This window comes from Mustelus asterias, chromosome 7 (genome assembly GCF_964213995.1).
Source record: "Mustelus asterias chromosome 7, sMusAst1.hap1.1, whole genome shotgun sequence".
Lineage (NCBI taxonomy): Eukaryota > Metazoa > Chordata > Chondrichthyes > Carcharhiniformes > Triakidae > Mustelus > Mustelus asterias.
In genome coordinates, this window is record NC_135807.1 from 21,748,422 (window position 1) to 21,774,711 (window position 26,290).

At 41.6% G+C, this 26,290-nt stretch overlaps 1 protein-coding gene across 4 annotated transcripts in view; it reads right to left on the reverse strand.

Annotated features, from left to right (window-relative positions):
- Positions 1-6,047: 6,047 nt before the first annotated feature.
- LOC144495596 (protein tyrosine phosphatase type IVA 3-like) overlaps positions 6,048-26,290 on the reverse strand; it is a 132,801-nt gene continuing 112,558 nt past the window's right edge. For 3 of the 4 annotated variants that reach the window (XM_078215741.1, XM_078215740.1, XM_078215742.1), the window contains exons 2-6: positions 23,979-24,547; positions 18,709-18,801; positions 8,406-8,536; positions 7,399-7,473; positions 6,054-6,664 (exon numbers count right to left, since the gene is read on the reverse strand). In XM_078215741.1, coding sequence (XP_078071867.1) covers positions 6,547-6,664; positions 7,399-7,473; positions 8,406-8,536; positions 18,709-18,801; positions 23,979-24,083 — 522 coding nt within the window. In that variant the 5' untranslated portion in view covers positions 24,084-24,547 and the 3' untranslated portion in view covers positions 6,054-6,546. Of the gene's footprint in view, positions 6,665-7,398; positions 7,474-8,405; positions 8,537-18,708; positions 18,802-23,978; positions 24,548-26,290 lie in introns of all 4 variants that reach the window. The other variant, XM_078215739.1, reaches the window with a different exon arrangement.

The window sequence follows — 26,290 nt, forward strand, 5'->3', positions numbered from 1 at the left end:
AAGCATAAATGTTCCTGTTTTCAATTGACTGCAGAGGCAGTCATGGTTAGTATTGATTTTTCTTTCAGAAAATGTTGAAACAGACCACGCCCTTCAAAGTACTCGCAAACCACTACTGGAAAATGCCAATCCATGCAGCTTTTTAAAAAGAACACTCTTTCCCCTCCCATAGAGAAAACAAACAACACACAGGCACTTATACTCATCAGTAAAAAAAAGGTACCTGGCTCAAACTAGCAGGATTATAAATTTTACACACTGAAAAGATTAATATTTTCTGCGTAAAACAATGCCATACAGTTGCACAAATCTGTATACCCAAACTTCATATAAACAATTCCCATGAACATTCAAAATGTATATTTGTTATAAATGCTATTTTGATAAGCTGAAGGCCAGAGTGCTTAAAGTAGAAGTATGTTGTGCAATACTTTGGGCACTAAAAAATGAGGGCCAACTTAACACACCACTTCTAGAAAAGGGCAGTGTTTCCACGAATAATACAGCTACCAGCTCTTCTGGTCTTATGGGTTTGAAAACCTGTTTTATGTACTAGGGAATTATTTGATCTTGGTTGCAATCCAAAATGAGTAGCGAATATATTTACAAAATAGGTACATCCGGGAACCTCTAGTAGTCACGGCACTTTTCATCTGCAAACTTACAAGTCTGAATACTGACACAAGTCTGTTTGTCAACCAAGTTAGCTAGTTGAGAAACAGCAAGAGAAAGCCACTTCAGTTCAAAGAGAGAGATCATCTAGCTACTGGATCTAAAATTCTGCCCAAGAATATCAGCATGCTAAGCAAATTTAAAGTTTGTCAACCTTTTAGCTGACTGGAAACCTGTAGTACTTTATTAAAGGTCTACAGATAAAAACAGGTATAGCTGACTTTCTTGATCAACGCCAGGTGTTGTGCAAAGCCTTCCAAAAAAATCTCCAAATCTTACTGTGACACATGAATAGCTCTCCAAAATGCTCTTTATGTGCATGCCTGGATACCAAGTCAACAGGTTAATCCGTTTTGGACCTGGTTATACATTTGTCCCTTTAGATGCAATGTTACCTGACATTCATTGGGTGACAGCCTTACACATAATGCTCAACTTATGAGTAAGTAGGACTATTAGCAAAGGTGGGATAGTACTATCAATGGAATCGACATTTCTAGTTAACAAGTCTGAGACCCAAAATAAGGCTTTTTCAGGAAATACATTTTCAACTCAGTGAAAACAAAATGTTGTTGAGTCAAATCTGAATAACTTCAATGAACATGTAATACATAATTAAACTGTTGCACATTCTGAAAAATGCATGCAAATATAAACAGCTTGCATACAGCATTTAAATCCTTTTTTCTTTTAACATGTTCCTTCTAAGCTCTCCCTGTGAAATCATCATTAACTGTGAGGGCAGTGAGTAATGAACTAAATGCTTTTCCTCAATCTTTCAGCAGGAAATGCAATTCAAATGAAGTTTGGTTCCTACAGCTGTTTCCTATTCTGGTTCCCAAATGTAATACCACGTGACACACCGAGCTACACTAATCCATTTAATGAGCAGGAGTTTAAAAGGGAGTGCCCGGGACACTCAATTGTGCCTGTTATCAAAGGAAGTGGAATATTAGTCATGTGTTCCTTATGCAAAAGAAAAAGTTATAGGAACAGTATCGTTAAAAGAAAAATTAACCTTATTTTCTCAGTCATATTTGTGCAGCCAGAAAATGGTACTACTCTTCTCTCCCTTTTTAAAGTACTATATTTGTTGTACCATTAAAATGGAGTTTATTACATTAAGGTGCTTAAATAGCCAAACAAGCCTAATCCCCAGGTTTGAACACATTACAAAAAGCCAATCTATTTGTAAACCAGGCAAGATGTCCACTTCCATTTAAAAAAAATCTCAGTATTAAAAGGCAGAGGTTTCTGGTGGTATCAGACATGGAGTATTTCGCTCACGACAATTTTTCCACTTGTTGTTCACAAGGAAGACAAAATAAACAAGTGTAGATTGACCTTGGGCCATGAACACTTACTACTTTGGCAAGTGCTGATTAATGGAGTATGCCAGAAATAAAATGTGGCAATGCGAGTTAATAATCCAAGGGTGCTAACAGGAGCTGTGCTTGCAATCATTGTGACCTGGTCTAGCCTTCATTATAGCAGGAGAGAAGTAGCCTATGAGCTGTTTAGTACAGCCATATAGTTGGGTATAATCAACCCTCCATGTCAAAGCGAACAGCGTGCACACATCAGTTAAATTAATTAATTGAAAAATTGTGTGGATAACTTGTCAACGGAAGAAAACATTAACCTGATTCTGACCTTCAGTCCTGATCTCATCTGCAGCTTGCAATCCGACAGGAAATTTAGGGCTGTTGGAAAGTGTGAGAGTACTATCTTCTTACTTTAGTGCCAATTTTCTCCTTTACATAGAAAGAACAAGATGTCCCAAGCACTCCGCAACTAGTGAATTACTCTTGCAGCACAGCAACTGTTGTATTGTAGGGAACTATTGCAGCCAATTTGCGGGCCGTGCACTGTGGATTGATATTGGTTGAAGGATAACTGTTGATTAGAACAGCAGAAGAAGTCCCTTACTCTTCTTTGAATAGTGGCACAGAATCTTGTAGGTCCATTTCAGAGGACCTCAATCTAAAATTACCAACCAAAAAAAAAAGGCACCTTCCAAGTGTAGCACTTCCTCAGTGCTGCACTGAGGAGACAGCCAGAGCTATGAACTTAAGTCTTGAGGTGGGATTTGAAGCTACAAGCTAGTGCACAACCAGTGAAGCGCAGCTGACATATTTACAGATTCGTCACAAATGTATTTTTTGGTCTGCTTCTACATCCCTGATTAAAATAACCTTCAAAAAAATAGAAAAGTAATTGTACACTTATGGAGCAGTTTTTCCCAGTTTCAAGTCAAAAACATTTCCTTGAAACAGGACCAAAATTAGGTAGTAATTGATGTCTTAAACATAGACCTAGCATCATAGGGATTGAAATTTTCCTTCCCCAATCAACACGGCAGAACAAATCTTAAAATGACAGCACTTTAATCCCAAATAGCAAACTTAGATCAAACCATTACATTTATCAATTGCAGCAATGTGTAAAGGGAAATATTTCTTATTTGTGCAAAGCTGCAACATCTTTTGATGAGTGGCGAAATATGAATAATGGGTACTGTCATGCTACTCCAGTCAATGGGTAGAGGAACAGTAATATCCACAGTAAATTGCTATTAGCTACATTTCAAAAATGCTTTTTCATAAATTGCTGCCACTTTTGATAACTAACGTTAATTAGTACTATTTCAAGTGATGTACAGTGCTGCAATGTTTTACTTCATACAACATCTATGAACATGTGTGCATCAATAATTAATAGAACAGTCATATTACTGAATGCCCACTGGTTGTTGAAGCAGGTCGCCAGTTAATAGTCTGTTTTAAGGTAAACTGCATTTCTTTTGGTAAAGGGAAAAGCGAATTTGCCTATTAGTTGCATGATGGATATTTCATTTGTCTTGCTCCAGTAATTGATTCAATTACTAAAGAAACAAATTTTTCATGTGGTAATTTCATGAAACTCCAATAGCTTGTGAAAACTAGCAACAGCTTTAAAAGAACAAAATTGGATGCTGTGATTTGAAGGATTGGTTTGTGGGTGGCACAACATACCATAAGGTTCCATTTATGTGGAATAAATGGAACCAATAATGCCACCCCACTTAATGGCATCCACAGGGTAGTTTAGCAGCTTAAAGAATTCCAAACTGAGTTTCAAAAGCACATAGCGTATTTCACTGAGCACAATCTTTGCAACTATATAAGCATAATGTAAAATAATGTACCTTTGCTGAACGATCATAATTTGATACTTTTCTGATAGAAGAAATTATACGAAATACAACAATGATGCAACATGGCCTTTCTTTCTCGGGGCAAGGAGTTCTCCCCGCTGACTGAAGCCAAGGGACATGTCGGACGATCCCCCAGTGTCATTGCCTGGACATTAGAATGCGCACTAGAATGGTCTCTCCTCAAGCCCTATCACACACTAGTTGTTGACAGGAGAAAAAGAAAGGAGATGAGATAATTAAATATGCATTTATCTATGGTAATTGAAGGGTTAAACCTCCAGTCCACCAATAGTGTGCGCTGTAACTTGATGTTCCAACTTCTTATGCAACCATGCTATCACACTATATAGCATATCTAAAATGTGAGTTATTTCAGGATTTGTACAAAATGGCCTAGAAATTTAGGCACCAAATATTGGGTGTTGATTTTTCAGCCTTTACCAATGTACAAATTTGCACCTTCCACCTGCTACCAGAGGCTTTGATGATCACTCAGTGCCCAAAAGTCAGAGCTATGTCACCAAATTTTTGACATTTATTAAAGTGACAAAATTCATACTGAAAAATATTGTTGGACATTAACTATCTTGAGATCAAAAAATGTAACTTTAAATCAAAACTGAGCATGTTTTTGTTCCCATTGATTTAAATTGATTTTGTTTTGAAAATTCAGACAGCCTGTATTATAACCTCAGCGTGGCCACCCACTGCGATAGGGCTCACTGAAAGGTGGTGTATTTTTAATTTGTCAGTGTAAAATAACTTTTACTGCCCTATGACTGACCTAACTGGGAAGGACTAGTTACCTCTTTCATAGCCAGATTGGTTATCAGCACGATTATGGAAATGTATATCTGAATAAAACCTCTACATCATTCACAGAGCTCTCTTTCAATCTATACCAGTCAGTCAATCATCAACCCAGAATGATACAAAAATTAACCCGATGGCATGGGCATAAAAGTGAGCACATTTAGTTAAAAGCAAAATACGGCAGCGGGCGCTGGAAACCTGAAATAGAAACAGAAAATACTGAAAAAACGCAAGTTTGGCAGCATTCGTGGCGAGAGCAACAGAGGTAATGTTTCAACGTCAACTCCGTTTCTCTCTCCACGGATGTTGGCAGACCAGCTAAAGTTTTACAGCGTTTTCTGTTTTCATTTCATGAACACATTTAAAGTCCATTTTACTTCCTACACGAGGCATTTCGCAAGTGTCTGCAAATTATAGGCCAGTTTCAGAAGCAAATATTAAAAAAAGACTATTTTACATTTGCCAGAAAGTTGACTCTTAACCACAAGTTAAATGCTTTATTGGTGTGGCATTCATAAGGCAAGTTTAGTTTGTGCAAAAAGATTGTGTTATCTCACCAATATTAACCTAGAGATCTAAACTGATTGTAAAGGCCTGTACAATAGAGAGTGAACTCCTACTTCCAAGGATTGTAACTCCACTTTGATGTTGACTGAGGTTGAACTATGTCTGTAAAACTACCCATCACTGACAGTACGCTTGCAGTATGAATGCACTCAGAGGTTTTCTTTGCTGCTACAATATCTGAAAGCGTGAGTTCCATTGCAGATCTCGGGATGTCGATAAACTTGCAATGTGATTAAAAATCTCTTTGTACCCAAAAGAAAATAATGGACTTGTCTTTTGTACTCACCTGCAAACCAACTTTGGTTATAGGAAGTGATGTCCAGTTGCATTGTGCACATGCACCTTTACCACCAGTTCAGTAACTATAATAAATGTCTGCTTGTAACAGACTTGAGTCCTATCAAACAGGCAGAACTACTTTTTAAGACAACTACGTAAAATATTTTCTTGCGTCTGGAATGGTCAAATCCCTTTTTTCCCCCTCTTCCCCCAGCTTGGATAAGCCTTTAATAACCCTGTAAATTAGTGGAAGTGATTCTTCAATTCAGGATTAGCACACGGTTAGTTACAATATTCAATGTGAAACAGGGAGAAGAATTGGTGTTTGTGGAACAGCCCCATCTAAATTAAAAGTGGCTGCAACACCAACTCAGTACTAGAAACACATTAATATATAGGTTAGTAGTTCTATTACAGGGATATTATTTAGAAAAGACAGAAAAATGTTGTGTCCTAGAAACCAAACCGCCTTCAGGCACAAAACATGGCCCATATGACTGCAAATGATCACGTGTTAGGTGAATTTAGGCATTAAGAAAGCACTTTATCAAGGACATCAATCAATTTTCCAGGACACACAACAATGTTTCACCAGAATATCTATAACCAGTCAATCAGTAGACCACTGATATTTATGTCAATTTGCATCCTATTTACAATCATTTCTCTAGCTCCAGATTCTTCAGGTAATCACACAAAATTGCTATTCGAGTACAAGCCATACAGATCAAACATCCGGGAAGATTTTTCTCGTTTTAAAAATGGCATACACAAAATGGTAGATGGTGAAATATTAGCCTGTCTCTTAGCGGCAAATGTTCTAACGTTTTTTAACCGAAGTCAACAAGCTTCCAAAATAAATGTATTTCCTTCTAGTTGGTGATTTTTGTATAAATAAATATTCAAGTTACTAAAGGCAGAAAAAAACATCCAATTGGATTTGAAGACAGGAAACCCAATGGCATTTTATTTTTTATAAAAAAATCACTGTAAACCATTGTTGGCTGAATGTGTCAAATTCATACGATGGAGCAACTGTTCTTGTGATTGTTATGGGCCTTGATTCGAAGTCTCATCTTTGGCCGATACTTTTCCAAGTATAAGAGTTGTTTGCTGTTAATGGCACCTCTCCGTTTCCTATTGCAATAAGGACAGGAAAGAAAAGTCAATAAAGTGTTTTTTAATTATTTTATTTAATTCCATATCAACTGTAGGGGAATCAGCCAAGGTCACCCCAGGCAGCTCATTGCAACAAATTTTACCCAAGTTAGTGTCGGCCGAGAAAAGAATTTGAGAACGCTATCGTGTAGGCTGAGCTAAACCCTGGAAAGATGAGGAGGAATTACACAGTATCGCAAAGGAAACACTTGTGCAGCTTGGACTCATTGTTTTTACTATTAGCGACCAAACGAAGGGTAGCACAAAGCTGCATTTTATTAAGGTTAAGCACATCAATAATTTTGGCAGCTCTGCGAAGGAGAAAGGACACAGCCTGCGTGTTTATTGCGTCATAACAGGATCATGTTACACCCGTGGTGGGGGTGGGAGAGGGAGGGAAGAAAATGGAATGGATGGGTGGAGCTGTTTTCACCACAGCAGTTAGGGAATTCAAAAGGCTGTGTGTTCAGCTTGCAATGGGAGGTCCACCTGTAACAAAATTTGCTGTAGTCCAGTGAGAATGTGCATCCACCAAGCTCATGTCTGACCTAAGCTTTCACGTGTAAGTTAAAAATAAAAGACTCCAAATGTTCTTTTGTGTGTTGTACACAGACAGAGTCTTTGTCAAAAGCAGTCAGGTAAAAACGAAGATCAGAAAAATTCACATCAAACTGACAGTCAAAACTGTTTTTCCAAGAAGAGTTGGCACTTACTGTCTGATGAATTGAATCGCATCTTCATACTTCATTCCACTTTCGATAAGAGCAACTGCTACCAGTACAGGAGCCCTGTGTGTTCAAAACAAGTCAGTATCAACATGGCAAAATTGAAAAGAATTGCATTTACATAGCACTTTTCACAATTGCAGAACATCCAAGGCATCCTCAGCTAATTTAGTCATTTTGAAGTGAATCACTGTAGCCAATTTGCCCACAACAAGCTCCCACAAACAGCAATGTGATGGCAATCAGATAACCTGTTTTAATAATGTTGATTATATTGGGCAAGATACCAGGATTTCTCTCCTGTTCTTTTTGTGCAGCCACGTGAGCGCAGCAGCGACGGTTCAGCACTGCCTTAGTAGTGCATTGGAGCATCAGCTTAGATTGTGTGCTCAAATTTCCGGAACGAGACTTGTACCCACGACCATTGACTCAGGTGAGAATGCTACCAACTGAGCAGCAGCTGAGGCAGCTAGTGTGGTAAATAACACTGTTTTGTATGTTGAGATAAAGCAATGTAACACCACATATCGATGAGGTAGATGAATATTAATACGGATGAATCCAAGGTCGCGCATACTACGTCAGGGTACATTATAAAAGGATTTATTTTAAGCAAAGATGGAGAAGGAAAAAGATCAGAGCATTATTACTGATCATAAAAATAAAGCTGTTGGGTACAAAGATAATAAAATGCTAGAATGAATCCCTTACACATCATTGTAGAACTCCAGATTTAGAATTGCCATATTGTTCCAAGTCTTCAATGACCCCACTTTAACTCAACACTTCTTCCGTATTCCTATTCAATGTCTGAGTTTCCCCTCTTATAAACCATCGTTGCTATGTTTGGTTAGTTTGAAGAGGCTACAAGTTGTTTCTGCCGGTCCCAGTTTATCTGAATCAACAAGCTGTTGACGATAATATCAGCCTTTACTATAAAAGCCTCGGGGCATACATGTCCTGTTTGACATTTGCCAACATTCTTGTCTACTTACCGCCCAAGGCCAGCAACACAATGGACTGCTACACAGCTACCAGGCTGTTCGGTAAACTTCGTTTTAAGCAGATTAAGCCAATCATCCACAATTTTGCTTGGAGGTGGATCACCATCATCAAATGGCCAATCCTTGAAAAGGCAAGAACAGAATGTGGTTTTATGCAGTATAGAAGATTTTGCTAACAATTTGTCCACATACATGACATTTCAATACATGCTGCTGCTTACACAGCAAGATAAATAGTACACAGCAAGTTGAAACCTGTATTAAATATCTAACAATTCACCATTTTCGTAGTAAGATTTAAAAAAATTTAGTGTCCCAAGACTTGAACTAAAAAGGACAAGCACCATCCTTCAACCAGCTCCATAATATTTTTGTGCACTTTTGGGGAGTTGCGTGGAGAGAGAGAAGGGAAAGATGCAGAAATTGTGCACATTCTAATGAAGCAGGCTTTTCTCCTCCCTCACAGCCAGTCCAATATTGTTTCATTTCCATAATGTTATAATGCTAATCTATCATCTCATGCACAGCAAAGTGGGAAATAATTCACCAAAGATTAGGACCCAGTATGAAAAATTTGAAATCTGTCCTGTTGAATGCCATAGGAATCTTTTTTTAAATAAAGTAAGGCATAATAGGTACGCAGATGAATTCAAGAGATGACGGTGTTATTGTTTTATGCTGGCTGGGTCAGGTATTTGCAGGGTTTCCCTTCACAGTGAGGGATCAGTACAACAGTTACCCAGGAACTAGAAATGATTTCTTGGGTAGCTCGGAAGTTAAAGGCCAGAGCAAAATACTGACAGGTGAGCAGAGCTGTGGGAACCGTTCTAGATTGCTCCAGCAAACAGCAGGGGCTGCATTTTACAGACCCTGCAGACAGGGGGCCTTTAAAATTGGTGTCATGACATGGTGCCATTCCCAGTGCTTCTTTCTGCACCTGCCCCCACCACAGGTTTTCCAATGGTTGGGGTGGTCTCAGGATGCCTGCTCAGCAGTGGGACAATTAGTGGCCACTTAAAAGCTTTGACACTGGGATTTTACTGGTGGTGGGGAGACCAGCGTCAAGTCTGCAGCATGGCAGATCTCACTGGCAAATTCTTACCCCAGGGAGAGGGTGTTGCTACTTTTACAGGCCCCCTTCTCCCATTTCACCATCCCTCCCCTTCCCACCCACTTAATCCATCTGCTGGCCTGGCCCCGATCAGACCTAGAATTTCCTCAAGTACTCTCCGTCACTGAATGCCTCCTTTGGGACTGGTTGCAGTCCCAGTGGACACCACGCCCAGCAGTATTGCTGGGACCAGAGTCCTGCCAGCCATTTATAAAAGCAAATTACTGTCGATGCTGGAATCTGAAACCAAAAGAGAAAATGCTGGAAAATATCAGCAGGTTTGGCAGCATCTGTAGAGAGAAAAGAGCTGACGTTTCGAGTCCAGATGACCCTTTGTCAAAGCTTTGACAAAGGGTCATCTGGATTTGAAACGTCAGCTCTTTTCTCTCCTTACAGATGCTGCCAGACCTGCTGAGATTTTCCAGCGTTTTCCCAACTGTCAGCCATTTGATTGGCCAGCAGGTCTTGGAGGCCTTCCTCCTCAGATTGGAGCGGATGACCATTAAATGGATGTTTGGTGATCCTTCCAAATGGGTTCAGCCCCTGATCGGTGGAGGAGGCGGAGGAGGGAGCTGGGTCACCTCACACCCATGAAGTCCAGTCCCAATGAAGTCTGTGCAGTAAATTTGTGTGTTTCTCTACAGTGTCCTATTACTTTAAGAATTGAGGAGATGTATGTTGCAATCTTTAGCATTTGCTCTATTTTTCTATGTAATTTTAATAAAAATCTCATTCATAGATTATAGCCTTAAGCCACAGGGATCAACAACACATTCTTCTTTCTCTTATCCAAAGGCTAGTACACCGACTTGGGAGGGCTTGTGCTATTTGAAAAGAGGATATTACTGCAATATTGCTGTTCTGCTTTAACTTGGACAGAGCTACATTACCACATCTTGTGTATTTAAAGGCCACGCTTCTGTTCTCATGGAATGACGACTTGTTTACAGGAGTGGGTCTTCACACAGCACTTGATAACAATCCAAAAATGTAATAGGAATGCTTCAATTTTTTTGGAACTGAAAGCTCAACTGACAATACAGATCTCAAAGCGGAAGGGCATGTTAGCAGGGTGGTGAAAAAGGCATATAGGACACTTGCCTTTATTAATTGAGGCATAGATTACAAAAGCAGGGAGGTCATGTTGATAGTTACATAGAACTTTGGGGAGGCCACAGCTAGAGTAGTGTGTGCAGTTCTGATTGCCACATTATAGGAAGGATGTGACTGCACTGGAGAAGGTGCAGAGGAGATTCACCAGGATGGAACATTTAAGTTATGAAGTGAGATTGCACAGGTTTGAGTTATTTTGTTGGAGCAGAGAAGACTGAGGCGTGACCTGATCAAGGTGCATGGCAGTGCATAGGGAGCAGCTGTTCCCCTTAGTTGAAGGGTCAGTCACGAGGGGACACAAATTCAAGGTGAGGGGTGATTGGAGGAAAAACTTTTTTACCCAGGAGGGCGGCGACGGTCTAGAATGCACTGCCTGTGTCGGTGGTAGGGGCGAGTTACCTCAACCTTTAAAAAGTACCTGGATAAGCACTTGGCACAACATAACATTCAAGGCTATGGGCCAAGTGCTGGTAAATGGGATTAGGTGGGAGGTCAGGTGTTTCTCATGCATCAGTGCAGACTCAATGGGCTGAAGGGCCTCTTCTGCACTGTATGATTCTATGATAACACAGGCTGATTCATCACTCGTTAAAGTCATTGCTATTGCAGTTCAACTTCAGGAAAGAAAATGGTCTGCATTTCATCAAATTGTGGTTTGAAGAGTGTATTGCACAGGTCAAAAAATTGCAATACAAAGAATACTACAATTGGACTTGATGTGGAGTTGTCGGCGTTGGACTGGGGAAGGCACAGTAAGTAGTCTCACAACACCAGGTTAAAGTCCAACAGGTTTATTTGGTAGCACGAGCTTTCGAAGCGTTGCCCCTTCATCAGGTGAGTGAACCTGATGAAGGGGCAACACTCCGAAAGCTCGTGCCACCAAATAAATCTGTTGGACTTTAACCTGGTGTTGTGAGACTACTTACTATAATTGGACTTGCCACACGTGAGGGCCTAAAAGTTTCTATCAGCAGACTGATAAGACATAAACCAACCTCACTATGAATGGAGATTTTACACTCAGACTCGATGGCAATTTTAACTAGAGATATTACAGTTTTGTAAGAAATGTTTTGCTAGGAATGGGAAGGAATTTATTTTCTGAATGGTTATATAGGCTGCACCAAACAACAGAACTGGATTACAATTTCCGTGAATTTGACATAAAAAAGTCAAATCCAAGTAACTTCAAGGCAAGTATAATGGAAATTAATAAAAAGTTTGAAATCAATGATTTGGCCTAGTAACAGCATAGGACAGAGACAGAAGTAGACCAATACAATTCTAATCATGCTCACTGATTTTGCCCTTAAACGAAGATTAGCTAATCCCAAAAACATTCCTATTACGTACACTGATAGAGGTGGGCAGAAGAATTCACAATGCTCAAAGATTACAAGAACTGTAAAAATGGGAATCTGCGTCAATCTATTTAGAACATAGAACATAGAAAAAATACAGCACAAACAGGCCCTTCGGCCCACAAGTTGCGCCGGTCATGTCCCTACCTACCTAGGCTTACCTAGAACCCTCAATCCTATTAAGTCCCATGTACTCATCCAGAAGTCTCTTAAAAGACCCTATAGAGTTTGCCTCCACCACCACTGACGGCAGCCGATTCCACTCACCCATCACCTTCTGAGTGAAAAACTTACCCCTGACATCTCCTCTGTACCTACTCCCCAGCACCTTAAACCTGTGTCCTCTCATAGCAGCCATTTCAGCCCTGGGAAAAAGCCTCCGAGAATCCACCCGATCTATACCTCTCAACATCTTGTACACCTCTATCAGGTCACCTCTCATCCTTCGTCTCTCCAAGGAGAAAAGACCGAGCTCCCTCAGCCTATCCTCATAAGGCATGCCAACCAATCCAGGCAACATCCTTGTAAATCTTCTCTGCACCCTTTCAATCATTTCCACATCGCTCCTGTAATGAGGCGACCAGAACCGAGCACAGTAGTCCAAGTGGGGTCTGACGAGGGTCTTCTAAAGCTGCATCATTATCTCCCAACTCCTAAACTCAATCCCTCGATTGATGAAGGCCAGCACACCATATGCCTTCTTAACCACCTCCTCTATCTGCGAGGCAGATTTAAGAGTCCTATGGACCCAGACCCCAAGGTCCTTCTGATCCTCTACACTGCTAAGAGTCTTACCTTTGATATTATACTCCTTCATCCCATTTGACCTGCCAAAATGGACCACTACTCATTTATCCGGGTTGAAGTCCATCTGCCACTTCTCCGCCCAGTCTTGCATCCTATCTATGTCACGCTGCAGCTTCTGACATCCCTCCAACCTATCCACAACACCACCAACCTTCGTGTTGTCGACAAACTTACCAACCCATCCCTCCACTTACTCATCCAGGTCATTTATGAAAATGACAAACATCAAGGGTCCCAGAACAGATTCCTGGGGCACTCCACTGGTGACCGACCTCCAATCAGAAAAAGACCCGTCTACAACCACTCTCTTAGGTGAAGGTTGTGGAAAGCAGACTTGTTCACCAGTTAATCAAAGTCAGTTCGGTGTCCTAGATCCACCATCACCTTTCTCACATTCACCAAAATTTTTTGTAACAGAGACATTAGCAATATACATCATAAACCTCACAATTAGCACACCCATCTTGCTGTTCTCACGTGTTCTAAATTTTGCTAGTTTTCTCATTAAAATACAATGTGATTTTACTGGCAAATGAGACACATTGCATCGATCAAAAAGCTTGCTCTTGTAAATCATGAAAATAAATGTCAATAATTATTTTACTCCATTATTAATTTATAACAATTTTTTAAAAATTCATTCGTGGGACATAGGCATCGCTGGCTGGCCAGCATTTATTGCCCATCCCCCAGTTACCCTTGTTCAGAGGGCAGCTGAGCGTCAGCCACATTGTTGTGGCTCTGGAGTCACATGTAGGCCAGACCAGATAAGGATGGCAGATTTTCTTCCCTAAAGGAAATTAGTTGGGTTTTTCCCAACAATCGACAATGCCTTCACAGTCATCAGTAGATTCTTAATTCCAGATTTCTTTTATGGAATTCAAATTCCACCACCTGCCGTGGTGGGATTCGAACCTGGGTCTCCAGAATATTAGCTGAGTTTCTAGATTAATAGTCTAGCGATAATACCACTAGGCCATCACCTTCCCTTGGAGTGACTGGAATTTGTAGATCACACCAAACATGTTAAATTGTGGCTTAAAGAAACTTTAAATCACCAATTATTTTAAGTTACATTTCCAGCTAAATTGACCCTAGTGACAGGGGATTAGCAGGGTAAACAAATGGGGTTACGGGAATAGGCCTGGGTGGGATTGTGCTCGGTGCAGATACGATGGGCCGAATGGCCTCCTTCTGCACCTTTCAGGGACCAATTCTCTGCAAACAAGAGGAATATATGTAAGCCTTGCTCCTTTTTTGAATTACCAGGAGGCTTGGGAAGTCTAGGGTTCTCCACTGCTTTCTCCTTGACAATGCCCCAGTCAATCAGGGTCAACTGGCCAACCAATCAGAACCTTCTTTTCAATAAATTGCTGTTATTGGTTGAAAATTGACATTCTTGCATTTGGCCTGATGAGTGCAAGACGAAAAGCTTTGACAACATATCCCTCTTTTCAGCAATATTCAAGTTCTGTATCAGCCAAGGTGATTCTGTGAATTTTAAAAAATTGACCTTTATTTTGATGGATTGAGAGGGCATAGAATGAGCCAAATAAGCCGACTGGGAATCCTTACCTTATAAAAATGTTCTCCATTTGGCAGAAATCAAGGATCACAAAATCTCAAATCGATTGGGCTCCAAACATGGCAATATTACAACTGAAAATTCCAAATGCCAAAAAGTGGATACTCAAAAGTCCTAGTCGTTTAGCCATTTCAACCAATTATACTTTAGGGGAGATGGTGGCGTCGTAGTAATGGTCAGAGGATTAGTAATCCAAGTGAATGCTCTGAGGACATGGGTTCAAATCCCACCATGAGACTTGGTGAAATTTAAATTCAATGACCAAGTCTAGTATATAAGGCTAGTCTCAGTAATAGCAATCAATTGTCATAAAGATCCATTCGGTTCGCTGACGTCCTTTCTAAGGAAGAAAATCTGCCGTCCTTACCTGGTCTGGCCTACACGTGACTCCAGGCCCACAGCAATGTGGCTGAGTCTTAACTACCCTCTGACGTGGCCTAGCAAGACACTCATTTAAGGGTAATTAGGGATAGGCAACAAAAGCTGGCTTTTCCCAGAGACACCTGCATCCAGTGTAAGAAAGAAGAAAAAAAAAAACTGGGAGTTGAAATTCCTTGGAGCAGTAAATAATTGTATGTCTGATTGTTTTTTCCAAGTCAAAGTAGCATGGAATGAAAATACAGGAGAACTGTGATACCATCATTTTAAATGAGGTTGAAGAGATGCTAACTGATTTCTTACTGTTTTTGGTGATTGTATTTTCCCAAGGCATATTGGGCACTTGCTTTTATCAGTTGTGGCATTAGCAAGGAGGTAATGTTGGAGCTGTACAGAATGTTGGTTAGGCCAGAGTTGAAGCACTGTGTGCAGTTCTGGTCACCTCACTATAGGAAAGATATGATTGCACTGGAGGCGGTACAGAGGAGATTCACCAGGATGTTGCTTGGGATGGAGCATTTGTGCTATTAGGAGAGACAGGATTGGCTTGGATTGTATTTTCTAGAGCAGAGAAGGCTAAGGGGAGGACATGATAGAGGTGTACATGATTATGAGAGGTATGGGCAGAGTGAATAGAAAGCAGCTGTTCCTCTTGGTTGAGGCGTCAATCACGAGGGGGCATAGTTTTAGGTAAGGAGCAGGAAATTCGGAGGGGACTTGTATGAAATAATGTTTTCTCAAGAGGGTGGTGGGAATCTGGAATGCACTGCCTGGGAAGGTAATGGAGGCCGGAAATCTCACAACCTTTAAAAAATATTTGGATGAGCACCCGAAACATAACATTCAAGGATACGAGACAAGTGCTGGAAAGTGGGATTAGTGTGACTTTAGTTTTTGTCAGTACAGATTTGATGGGCAGAAGGGCCTTTTCTGCACTGTATGGCTCTATGCATGGATCTAACTTTACAGGGTGATATAAATCCACAGGAAAATCCAGTTCAGTATCAACTAGGACTGCACCAAGTGCCTCTAGAACAGGTTGTTTTATGTTGCAGTAAGAGTGATCTCTGACAACCAATCAGCACAGTTGATATTGAAGAGATTGTGAACCTTTTTGTAAACTGCAAGCATCTGCAGCAGTTCTCAAAAGTTCCCACTTACTTTTGTGTTAGAACATAGAAAGCCACAGCACAAACAGGCCCTTCGGCCCACAAGTTGCGCTGATCATATCCCTACCTCTAGGCCTATCTATAGCCCTCAATCCCATTAAATCCCATGTACTCATCCAGAAGTCTCTTAAAAGACCCCAACGAGTTTGCCTCCACCACCACCGACGTCAGCCGATTCCACTCACCCACCACCCTCTGAGTGAAAAACTTACCCCTGACATCTCCTCTGTACCTACCCCCCAGCACCTTAAACCTGTGTCCTCTCGTAGCAACTATTTCAGCCCTTGGAAATAGCCTCTGAGAGTCTACCCTATCCAGACCTCTCAACATCTTGTAAACCTCTATCAGGTCACCTCTCATCCTTCGTCTCTCCAGGGAGAAGAGACCAAGCTCCCTCAACCTATCCTCATAAGGCATGCCCCCCAATCCAGGCAACATCCTTGTAAATCTCCTCTGCACCCTTTCAATGGCTTCAACATCTTTCCTGTAATGAGGTGACCAGAACTGCGCGCAGTACTCCAAGTGGGGTCTAACCAGGGTCCTATAAAGCTGCAGCATTATCTCCCGACTCCTAAACTCAATCCCTCGATTAATGAAGGCTAGTACGCCGTACGCCTTCTTGACCGCATCCTCCACCTGCGAGGCCGATTTAAGAGTCCTATGGACCCGGACCCCAAGGTCCTTCTGATCCTCTACACTGCTAAGAATGGTACCCTTCATATTATACTGCTGCTTCATCCCATTGGATCTGCCAAAATGGATCACTACACACTTATCCGGGTTGAAGTCCATCTGCCACTTCTCCGCCCAGTCTTGCATTCTATCTATGTCTCGCTGCAACTTCTGACATCCCTCCAAACTATCCACAACACCACCTACCTTGGTGTCGTCAGCAAACTTACCAACCCATCCCTCCACTTCCTCATCCAGGTCATTTATGTTGAAGTTGAACATTTTGCTATAAACTATCTGAAAAGTGTTGAAACAGTGCATATACATGTTAAAAAATGCTCATGTGAATCAGACAATATGTGTGTAATAGTAAAGGTGCACACAGCATTATTTGCAACTTAGCTGTTTTTCTGAAAAAAGTGGCTGATAAAGTTATATTTATAAATGTGAACAAAAATCTCTATCGCATCAGGAAGACATCGGAGGTTGGGGGAAAGAAGAGCATTTAAAGGGGAGTGAGGCGGTCAGTGGCAAACAAACTGGTTATTTTGAAGTGTGGGGGTGTTGAACAGAGCTGTTAAGAGTATGGTTGACTGTCAATGACACTAATGGATCGTATTGGTGGCACGGTGGTTAGCACTGCTGCCTCACAGTGCCAGGGACCCGGGTTCGATTCCCGGCTTGGGTCACTATCTGTGCGGAGTCTGCACGCTCTCCCAGTATCTGCGTGGGTGTCCTCCGTATACTCTGGTTTCCTCCCACAGTGCAAAAGACGTGGTTAGGCGCATTGGCCATGCTAAATTCTCCCTCAGTGTACCCGAACAGGTGCCAGAGTGCGGTGACTAGGGGATTTTCACAATAACTTCACTGCAGTGTTAATGTAAGCCTACTTGCGACACTAATAAATAAAGTTTAAAAAGTTTTGTACCTTTGTAGGATTTCAGAAGCTCAAGAAAACAAGTTTGATAATGTTTAAGTGGTTTATACTAATTGAGTAAATATCAGAGATTATTGAAGTTGCATAAATCCAACCACTGCCTGTGTGGCCACTTTAAATTTTTAAACTAAGGACCTCGCTGTGGTACATAGAACATAGAACATAGAAAGCCACAGCACAAACAGGCCCTTCGGCCCACAAGTTGCACCGATCACATCCCCACCTCTAGGCCTATCTATAGCCCTCAATCCCATTAAATCCCATGTACTCATCCAGAAGTCTCTTAAAAGACCCCAATGAGTTTGCCTCCACCACCACCGACGTCAGCCGATTCCACTCACCCACCACCCTCTGAGTGAAAAACTTACCCCTGACATCTCCTCTGTACCTACCCCCCAGCACCTTAAACCTGTGTCCTCTCGTAGCAACCATTTCAGCCCTTGGAAATAGCCTCAGAGTCTACCCTATCCAGACCTCTCAACATCTTGTAAACCTCTATCAGGTCACCTCTCATCCTTCGTCTCTCCAGGGAGAAGAGACCAAGCTCCCTCAACCTATCCTCATAAGGCATGCCCCCCAATCCAGGCAACATCCTTGTAAATCTCCTCTGCACCCTTTCAATGGCTTCAACATCTTTCCTGTAATGAGGTGACCAGAACTGCGCGCAGTACTCCAAGTGGGGTCTAACCAGGGTCCTATAAAGCTGCAGCATTATCTAGTGGTAGGAGGCATTTATTTATTTGTGAAGTTTGGCTGAATGCGAATGAGTGAGGGTCAGTGTGTTGAACACAAGCATAGTAGGGTGGTGGAGGCAGACATGCTGGCATCGTTTAAGACTTACCTGGATAGGCACATGAGCAGTCTGGGAATGGAGGGATACAAACGAATGGTCTAGTTGGACCAATGAGCGGCACAGGCTTGGAGGGCCGAAGGGCCTGTTTCTTGTACTGTTCTTTGTTCATAGCACATTGGGTCACAACAAATTCCTGAGATTGCAAGTTTTCAATGGAGGAATAAATGCTTTCTTTATTCATAATTCATTAACAACAAGCTCTCATTGTTTTGCTCGGTTCACATTTTTCGATTTTGCCATTTTTAACTGGACAAGTTTATATGATTGCTTTCACCAAATGAAAATTTAAAGTAAATCCTCATACTTACGATTACTTCAATACCTTCAGTCTCCAGCGGACTCTTGTCATATGTGGAGTCACATACTCTCACAAGAGTGGTCACACCATACTTCTGAAGCTCCTAAAGGAGAGGAAAGCACATGGAACTGACTATTTAGAACAAGTACCAGAAAATACATTTTGGGAGATGATCAAAGGGGTTACGGTATGGATTTTTAAAAACTTAGTTTTTGACTGCAAACTTAACCCAAATTCCGATCTTTCAGATTCTTGAAAGCAAAAACTGTCGAACTCGAGCACAAAGGCGGAGTTGATTCTCTTTAGAGAAACATAGGAACTTAGGAGCACGAGTAGGCCTTTCAAGCTTGCTCTGCCATTCAATATCATGGCTTATTTGGTTGTGGTTTCAACTGCACTATCCTGTCTGCCCCTCATTAATTCTCAACTCACTTGCCTATTAAAATTCCATTTAATTCAGCCTTGAATAAATTGAATGATTCAGCCTCCACTGCTCTCTATAAAAGAGACTTCCACAGACTAACGACCTTCACAGAAAACAAATTTCTCCTAATCTCAGTCTTAAATGGTAGACCTCTTACTATTAATCTGTGCCCACCACCAGCGGAAACATCTAGGTACCTACCACTGCCTCGAGTCCCCTCAAGATTAGTAAGATCACCACATGTTCTTCTAAACATTTTTTTTCCAAGATGGCACCAGAGCGAGGCGACTTCTTGCAAGCTGTGCCCAGCATACCTTCTAATTCTATCTTTTACTCTCGTTCTATGCTTCTAAAATTTCATTCTAACTCTCGAGCAATGCTTTCTTCCCTGCTGCTGTCAGACTTTTGAATGGACTTACCTTGCATTAAGTTGATCTTTCTCTACACCCTAGCTATGACTGTAATACTACATTCTGCACTCTCTCGTTTTCTCTATGAACGGTATGCTTTGTCTGTATAGCGCGCAAGAAACAATACTTTTCACTGTATGTTAATACATGTGACAATAATAAATCAAATCAAATTTAAACTCCAATAGGTATAAGCCCAACCTGTTCAGCCTTTCATAGGATAAGCCCTGCATCCCGAGAATAAGTCGAGTGAACTTTCTCTGTACTGCTTACAATGCAAATTATAGTTATTTCAGATAAAGGAGTCCAAAACTGTACACAGTAAATAATTACAAACAAGTGCCTCCTATCCACAGCAATGTCCTTTTTAAAAAAAGACTAGCCACACAGGAAATGTGTTGGATTTGTGCACCGTCAGTAATCTGATATTCACTCAACATAAACCACAAACATTCCCAACTTGCTTTCCTGAAATCCGACAGAAGGTATACTGGGATTAAACTCCCTTACCGCCTTTATTTAAAAACCTCTCAAGAACTAGCTTGTTTTCTATTGTCCCCCTCACCTCACTCAAATCCACCGAGATCACAGATGTGGTATCAGCAATGTCCTGTACAGTTGCAGTAAAACTCCCTCACTTTTATATTTCAATCCCCTTGCAATAAACACCAGCATTCCAGTAGCCTTCCTAATCATTTGCTGTGCCTGTATACCAACTTTGAGATTCAGGCCTCCTTGGGAGTTGGACCAGGTGATCCTGGCATAGGTGTGGATGATCGTGGGTGCTGAGGCATGGTGGGCAGAACTGCCTCGCTGCAAGGCACTGGATTGAAGTTATATTCCAGAAAAACATAAAACGGCCCTCACCCCTCCCACACACTCCCCATTTGGCTCATTGGATAAGTAACTGGCTATCTCATAGAAGACAGAGGGTGGTGGTGGATGGAAAATTTTCAGACTGGTGACCAGTTACTAGCAGTGTACCACAGGGATCAGTGCTGGGTCCTCTGCTATTTGTGATTTTTATCAATAACTTGGAGGAGGGGGCTGAAGAGTGGGTCAGCAAATTTGCTGATGACACCAAGATTGGTGAAGTAGTGGATGAGGTGGAGGGCTGTTGTAGGCTGCAAAGAGACATTGATGGGATGTAGAGCTGGGCCGAAAAATGGCAGATGGAGTTTAACCCTGATAAGTGTGAGGTGATTCATTTTGGTAGGACTAATTTGAATGCGGATTATAGGGTCAACGGCAGGGTTCTGAGGAATGTGGAGGAAGAGAGAGATCTTGGGGTTCATACCCACAGATCTCTGAAGGTTGCCACTCAAGTGGATAGAGCCGTGAAGGCGGCCTATGGTGTGTTAGCGTTTTTTAACAGGGGGTTTGAGTTTAAGAGCCGTGGGGTTATGCTGCAACTGAACAGGACCTTGGTGAGACCACATTTGGAATATTGTGTGCAGTTCTGGTCACCTCACTATAAGAAGGATGTGGAAGCGCTGGAAAGAGTGCAGAGGAGATTTACCAGGATGCTGCCTGGTTTGGAGGGTAGGTCTTATGAGGAAAGGTTGAGGGAGCTAGGGCTTTTCTCTTTAGAGCGGAGGAGGATGAGAGGCGACTTAACAGAGGTTTATAAGATGACGAGGGGGATAGATAGAGTGGACGTTCAGAGACTATTTCCTCGGGTGGATGTAGCTGTTACTAGGGGGCATAACTATAAGGTTCATGGTGGGAGATATAGGAAGGATGTCCGAGGTAGGTTCTTTACTCAGAGTGGTTGGGGTGTGGAATGGACTGCCTGCTGTGATAGTGGAGTCGGACACTTTAGGAACTTTCAAGCGGTTATTGGATAGGCACATGGAGCACACGAGAATGATAGGGAGTGGGATAGCTTGATCTTGGTTTCGGACTAAGCTCGTCACAACATCGAGGGCCGAAGGGCCTGTACTGTGCTGTACTAACATGCCCCGTGCCCCATTCATGCCAACTCATGAACCCCAGCCAGCCCACCTGGCCCTTGTACCTTCCATAAAAAAAGTCAAGAATTGGGAAATATTTCCGACCATAGAATATGTGCATGAGGGCCTTCCCTAAAATGGTCTTTAAACACACTAAATAACGGGGACGAAATTCTCCGGTCTTGCACACCCCGCCAGCGAGAACAGAGAATTTGCCATTCAGCCAAATCTCCATTCACTGCAGCGGGACTGGAGAACCCCAGCCGCAGTGAGGTCGGAGAATTCCAGCCCATAAAGTTTGTAACCTGCTCACTCTCGTTGCAAGAGGAGGGATAATTAGTTAAGAGTCAATGTTGTTCAGCTCTGAATTGTTCCAATGTTCCTGCATTATTGTAAAAGACAAGCTACAGAGCACAGGTGAAAAACTAGGAATTATCAATAAGAAAATCTGTTGGTAAATTTAATTAGTGTTACTTCACAACAATCAAGAGACATTTTATATGCTGAGTATAATAGAACTACAGAATAACTTGCTAAGGAAGGAAGTATAAAAGGGTTCAGCAGCCGCACAAACAGGAAAAAAGATTTTAAAAATCTTTGCTCCTTTACATCAATTAGTTTCTTTTATTTCAAACAATAAGTTGATTCCTTACGTGCACTGGAATTAACCAACTCTCTTTGCTTTGCTGAATTTAATGGATGGATGAATGAAATATAAATTGTGCAAGCCTGTTCATGTTGTCCTGTATTTTACAGCAGTCCCCCACCTTGTTTGCTATACCCTCCAATTTATTGTTATCTGCAAATTCTAGCATCATTCATCCAATTCCTAAGACCAAATGCAAATGGTGAAGTACACAGGTCCCAGAACAAGGGTAAGAGTTGAGGAAAGTCTCTTGTGACAGTGTGAAATCGAATCCCACAGGGGACCGTTCTGGGACCTGTGTAGTTCACCATTTGCATTTGGTCTTGGGAATTGGAAGTATTATGTTAGAATTTGCAGATAACAATAAATTGGAGGGTATAGCAAACAAGGTGGGGGACTGCTGTAAAATGCAGGACAACATGAACAGGCTTGCACAATTTATATTTCATCCAACCATTAAGTTCAGGAAAGACAAAAGACTTGGTTAATTCCAGTGGGAGTAAAGAATCAATTTATTGCTTGAAATATAAGAAACTAATTGATGTAAAGGAGCAAAGTTTTTAAAAATCTTTTTGCTTTTTTCCTGTTTTTGCGGCTGCTGAACCCTTTTATACTTCCTTCCTTAGCAAGTTATTCTGATGTGCTAATACGTGATGTGCAAGCATTGGAACTTTGGCAATACAAGATAAAATAGCAAGTGTGTGAAGTTTAATTTTAATTCTTTACAGTTCAGTTCACAGTACTCTCAACATTTTTTCCATCCAATTTGAAACTGCACTGTTATATATCTATGATTTGGCAAACTGAAGCAGGGGAAGACCAAAACCTCCCAAGAGGTCTTATGCCAGACAGTATTTGGGATTGACTTTGGACCTGCAAAATAAACTTTTGCGATAACGGAAAGCAAACTGTTGTCCACTGAAAGAATTTATAATACAAATATGCTACCAAATTGTACACATGCATACAGTGTGTGCCTTAAAGCTGTACTGTTTTCTTAGTCATGTGAAATGTACACTCAAAATTTCAAAGAGAAACAAAGCAGCCATTTCTTGCCAAGACATAGATTAAAACGTCTGAACAGTAGGACAAATTCAGTCCTGGCGCAGGACTCAAAGCAAGCTTCCACTCTTTCCAAAGCAGAATCTCAAGAATAGATTTTAACAGTTGACTTTCAGTTAACATTTAAAAAGAGAGTAAATAGGACCATAGTTGGGTAAGACCTTTCATCAGAATTATTGTCATAGAGGAAACTTTATCTGAAGATCTTTCCGATCCACAACTAAAAACCAATCTTCTCCTAACCTACCTAGATTATTACATCAGGTCTCCAAGGCTTAATTTGGAGAATTTGTGGAACTCTGAACTGGAGAGATATAGATCTGTAAAGATCCACAATGCAATATCGGCTGTTTATGAATTGTTATCTACATTAATAGCCTTAATCCAGTAACTTGGAAGAAACTATTCACTTTTGAAAAGTAGGTCTGGAATTGTAGTCTGCATGAGGGGACATAGTGGTATTGTTACTGTACTAGTAATCCAGGTAAACTCTTACGTTTTAATAAGATCACCTCTCATTCTTCTAAACTCCAATGAATATCCACCCAACCTAGTCCTTCATCCCAGGGATCAGCCTAATGCACCTCCTCCAAATTGCTTCGAATGTATTTCAAAAAATATACATTTACAGAATATGGGTGTCGCTGACTAGGCCATCATTTATTGCCTCTCCCAAATATATCCTTCATTGGATATGGAGACCCAAACTGTAAACAGTACTCTAGGTGTGGTCTCACCAATGTCCTGCTGAAAACAATAAACTTGCTTAGCACTTCAAAGACTCACCTCTATAAACGCACTCAGTGTGGCATTTGTGGGATTGTGGGTGATGAGAAACCTCATGTGCTTGTAACTAACTTCCACAGGCGCAGGGCGATTCATACGAGCCATGGGTGGGAACCAGTGGCACAGAAGTATATTGGTACACGGTCAGCAAATGATCCAATTCTCTCCAAGTTAATACATGCGCAGTGTCTTCATAGGATTGTAGATTTCTTATTGCAGCAAAAGAAGGAAATATTCTTCTTTGACTTTCAATCAGTCCCCCCTTTTGTTACTTCTTGTTACACACTCTCCTTCAAACCACGAACAATTTGACATTTAGCAGACCGGTCACCCCATTTGGAGATGCATTGCAAAGCAGTAAAATTACAACTGGAGATACTGGAAAGGCCAAGTCTATTATATCTCTTATTCTCGTCAAAAAACAACTTCTGATGGTTAATCCAAAGTGGTGGTCTTCAAGTTCTTGGGCAGATTTATTTGTCTGCAGGGATGCTATGTTGTGCTGGGCAATAGCCACTGCTGTTTCTCACAAACTCCATAAAAGTGTGCTGAAAGGAGCTGTTGAACCACTAGAAAGAGAAAGAAATAACGTTTTTAGAACTGCACAATTGAAAACTCCACATAACATTATCTGAAGTAACTGCCGGCTCCAGGAAGATATTATGGTAGTTCAGCAAGGTAACTTCACGTTTTTGTTGGACTACTTACATCCAATCCTATGGTATCCTCTTTAGCCATGGGCGAGGTACCAGAGGATTGGAGAGTAGCTAACATTGCTCCTCTGTTTAAGAAGGGCAGAAGAGACAATCTGGGAAATTACAGGCCTATGAGCCTCATATCAGTGTTGGGGAAATTGTTGGCGAAGATTCTTAAGGACATGATGTACTCAAATCTGGAACAGAATAAGCTTATTAGTGATAGGCAGCATGGTTTTGTGAAGGGGAGGCCATGTCTCACAAACTTGATTGAGGCACCCTCTTGATTGGGACCCTCCCTGGAGCTGTTTAAGGGGAGGGAGGCAATAGACGGGAAATTATAGACCGGTTAGCCTGACTTCGGTCATTGGCAAGATTTGAGAGTCCATTATTAAAGATGATATTGCAGAGTACTTGGAAGTGCATGATAAAGTAGGACTGAGTCAGCATGGTTTTGACAAGGGGAGGTCATGTCTGACAAATCTGTTAGAGTTCTTTGTGGAGGTAACAAGGAAGTTAAGGAGAACCAGTGGACATGATTTCCAGAAGGCCTTTGACAAGGTGCCGCATAGGAAACTGTTAAATAAGTTAAGTGCCCATGGCGTTAAGGGTAAGATCCTGGCATGGGTAGAGAATTGGCTGACTGGCAGAAAGCAGAGAGTGGGGATAAAGGGGTCTTTTTCAAGATGGCAGCCGGTGACTAGTGCCTTAGGAGTCAGTGCTGGGACCACAACTTTTCACAATATACATTAACGATGTGGAGGAAGGAACTGAAGGCACTGTTGCTAAGTCTGCAGATGATACAAAGATATGTAGAGGGACAGATAGTATTGAGGAAGCAGGGGGGCTACAGAAGGACTTGGACAGGTTAGGAGAGTGGGCAAAGAAGTGGCAGATGGAATGCAATGTGGAAAAGTGAGAGGTTATGCACTTTGGAAGGAGGAATGGAGGCATAGACTATTTTCTAAATGGGAAAATGCTTAGGAAATCAGAAGCACAAAGGGACTTGGGAATCATTGTTCAAGATTCTCTGAAGGTTAATGTGCAGGTTCAGTCAGCAGTTAAAAAGGCAAATGCAACGTTAGCATTCATATAGAGAGGGCTAGAATACAAGAGCAGGGATGTACTTCGGAGGCTGTATAAGGCTCTGGTCAGACCCCATTTGGGATTTTGTGAGCAGTTTTGGGGCCCATATCTAGGGATGGATGTGCTGGCCTTGGAAAGGATCCAGAGGAGGTTCACAAGAATGATCCCTGGAATGAAGAGCTTGTCGTATGAGGAACGGTTGAGGACTCTGGGTCTGTACTTGTTGGAGTTTAGAAGGATGAGGGGGGATCTTATTGAAACTTACAGGATACTGCGAGGCTTGGATAGGGTGGACGTGGAGAGGATGTTTCCACTAGTAGGAAAAACTAGAACCAGAGGGCTCAACCTCTGTCTAAAGGGACGATCCTTTAGAACAGAGATGAGGAGGAATTTCTTCAGCCAGAGAGTGGTGAATCTGTGGAACTCTTTGCCGCAGAAGGCTGTGGAGGCCAGGTCATTGAGTGTCTTTAAGACAGAGATAGATAGGTTCTTGATTAATAAGGGGGTATGGGGTTATGGGGAAAACACAGG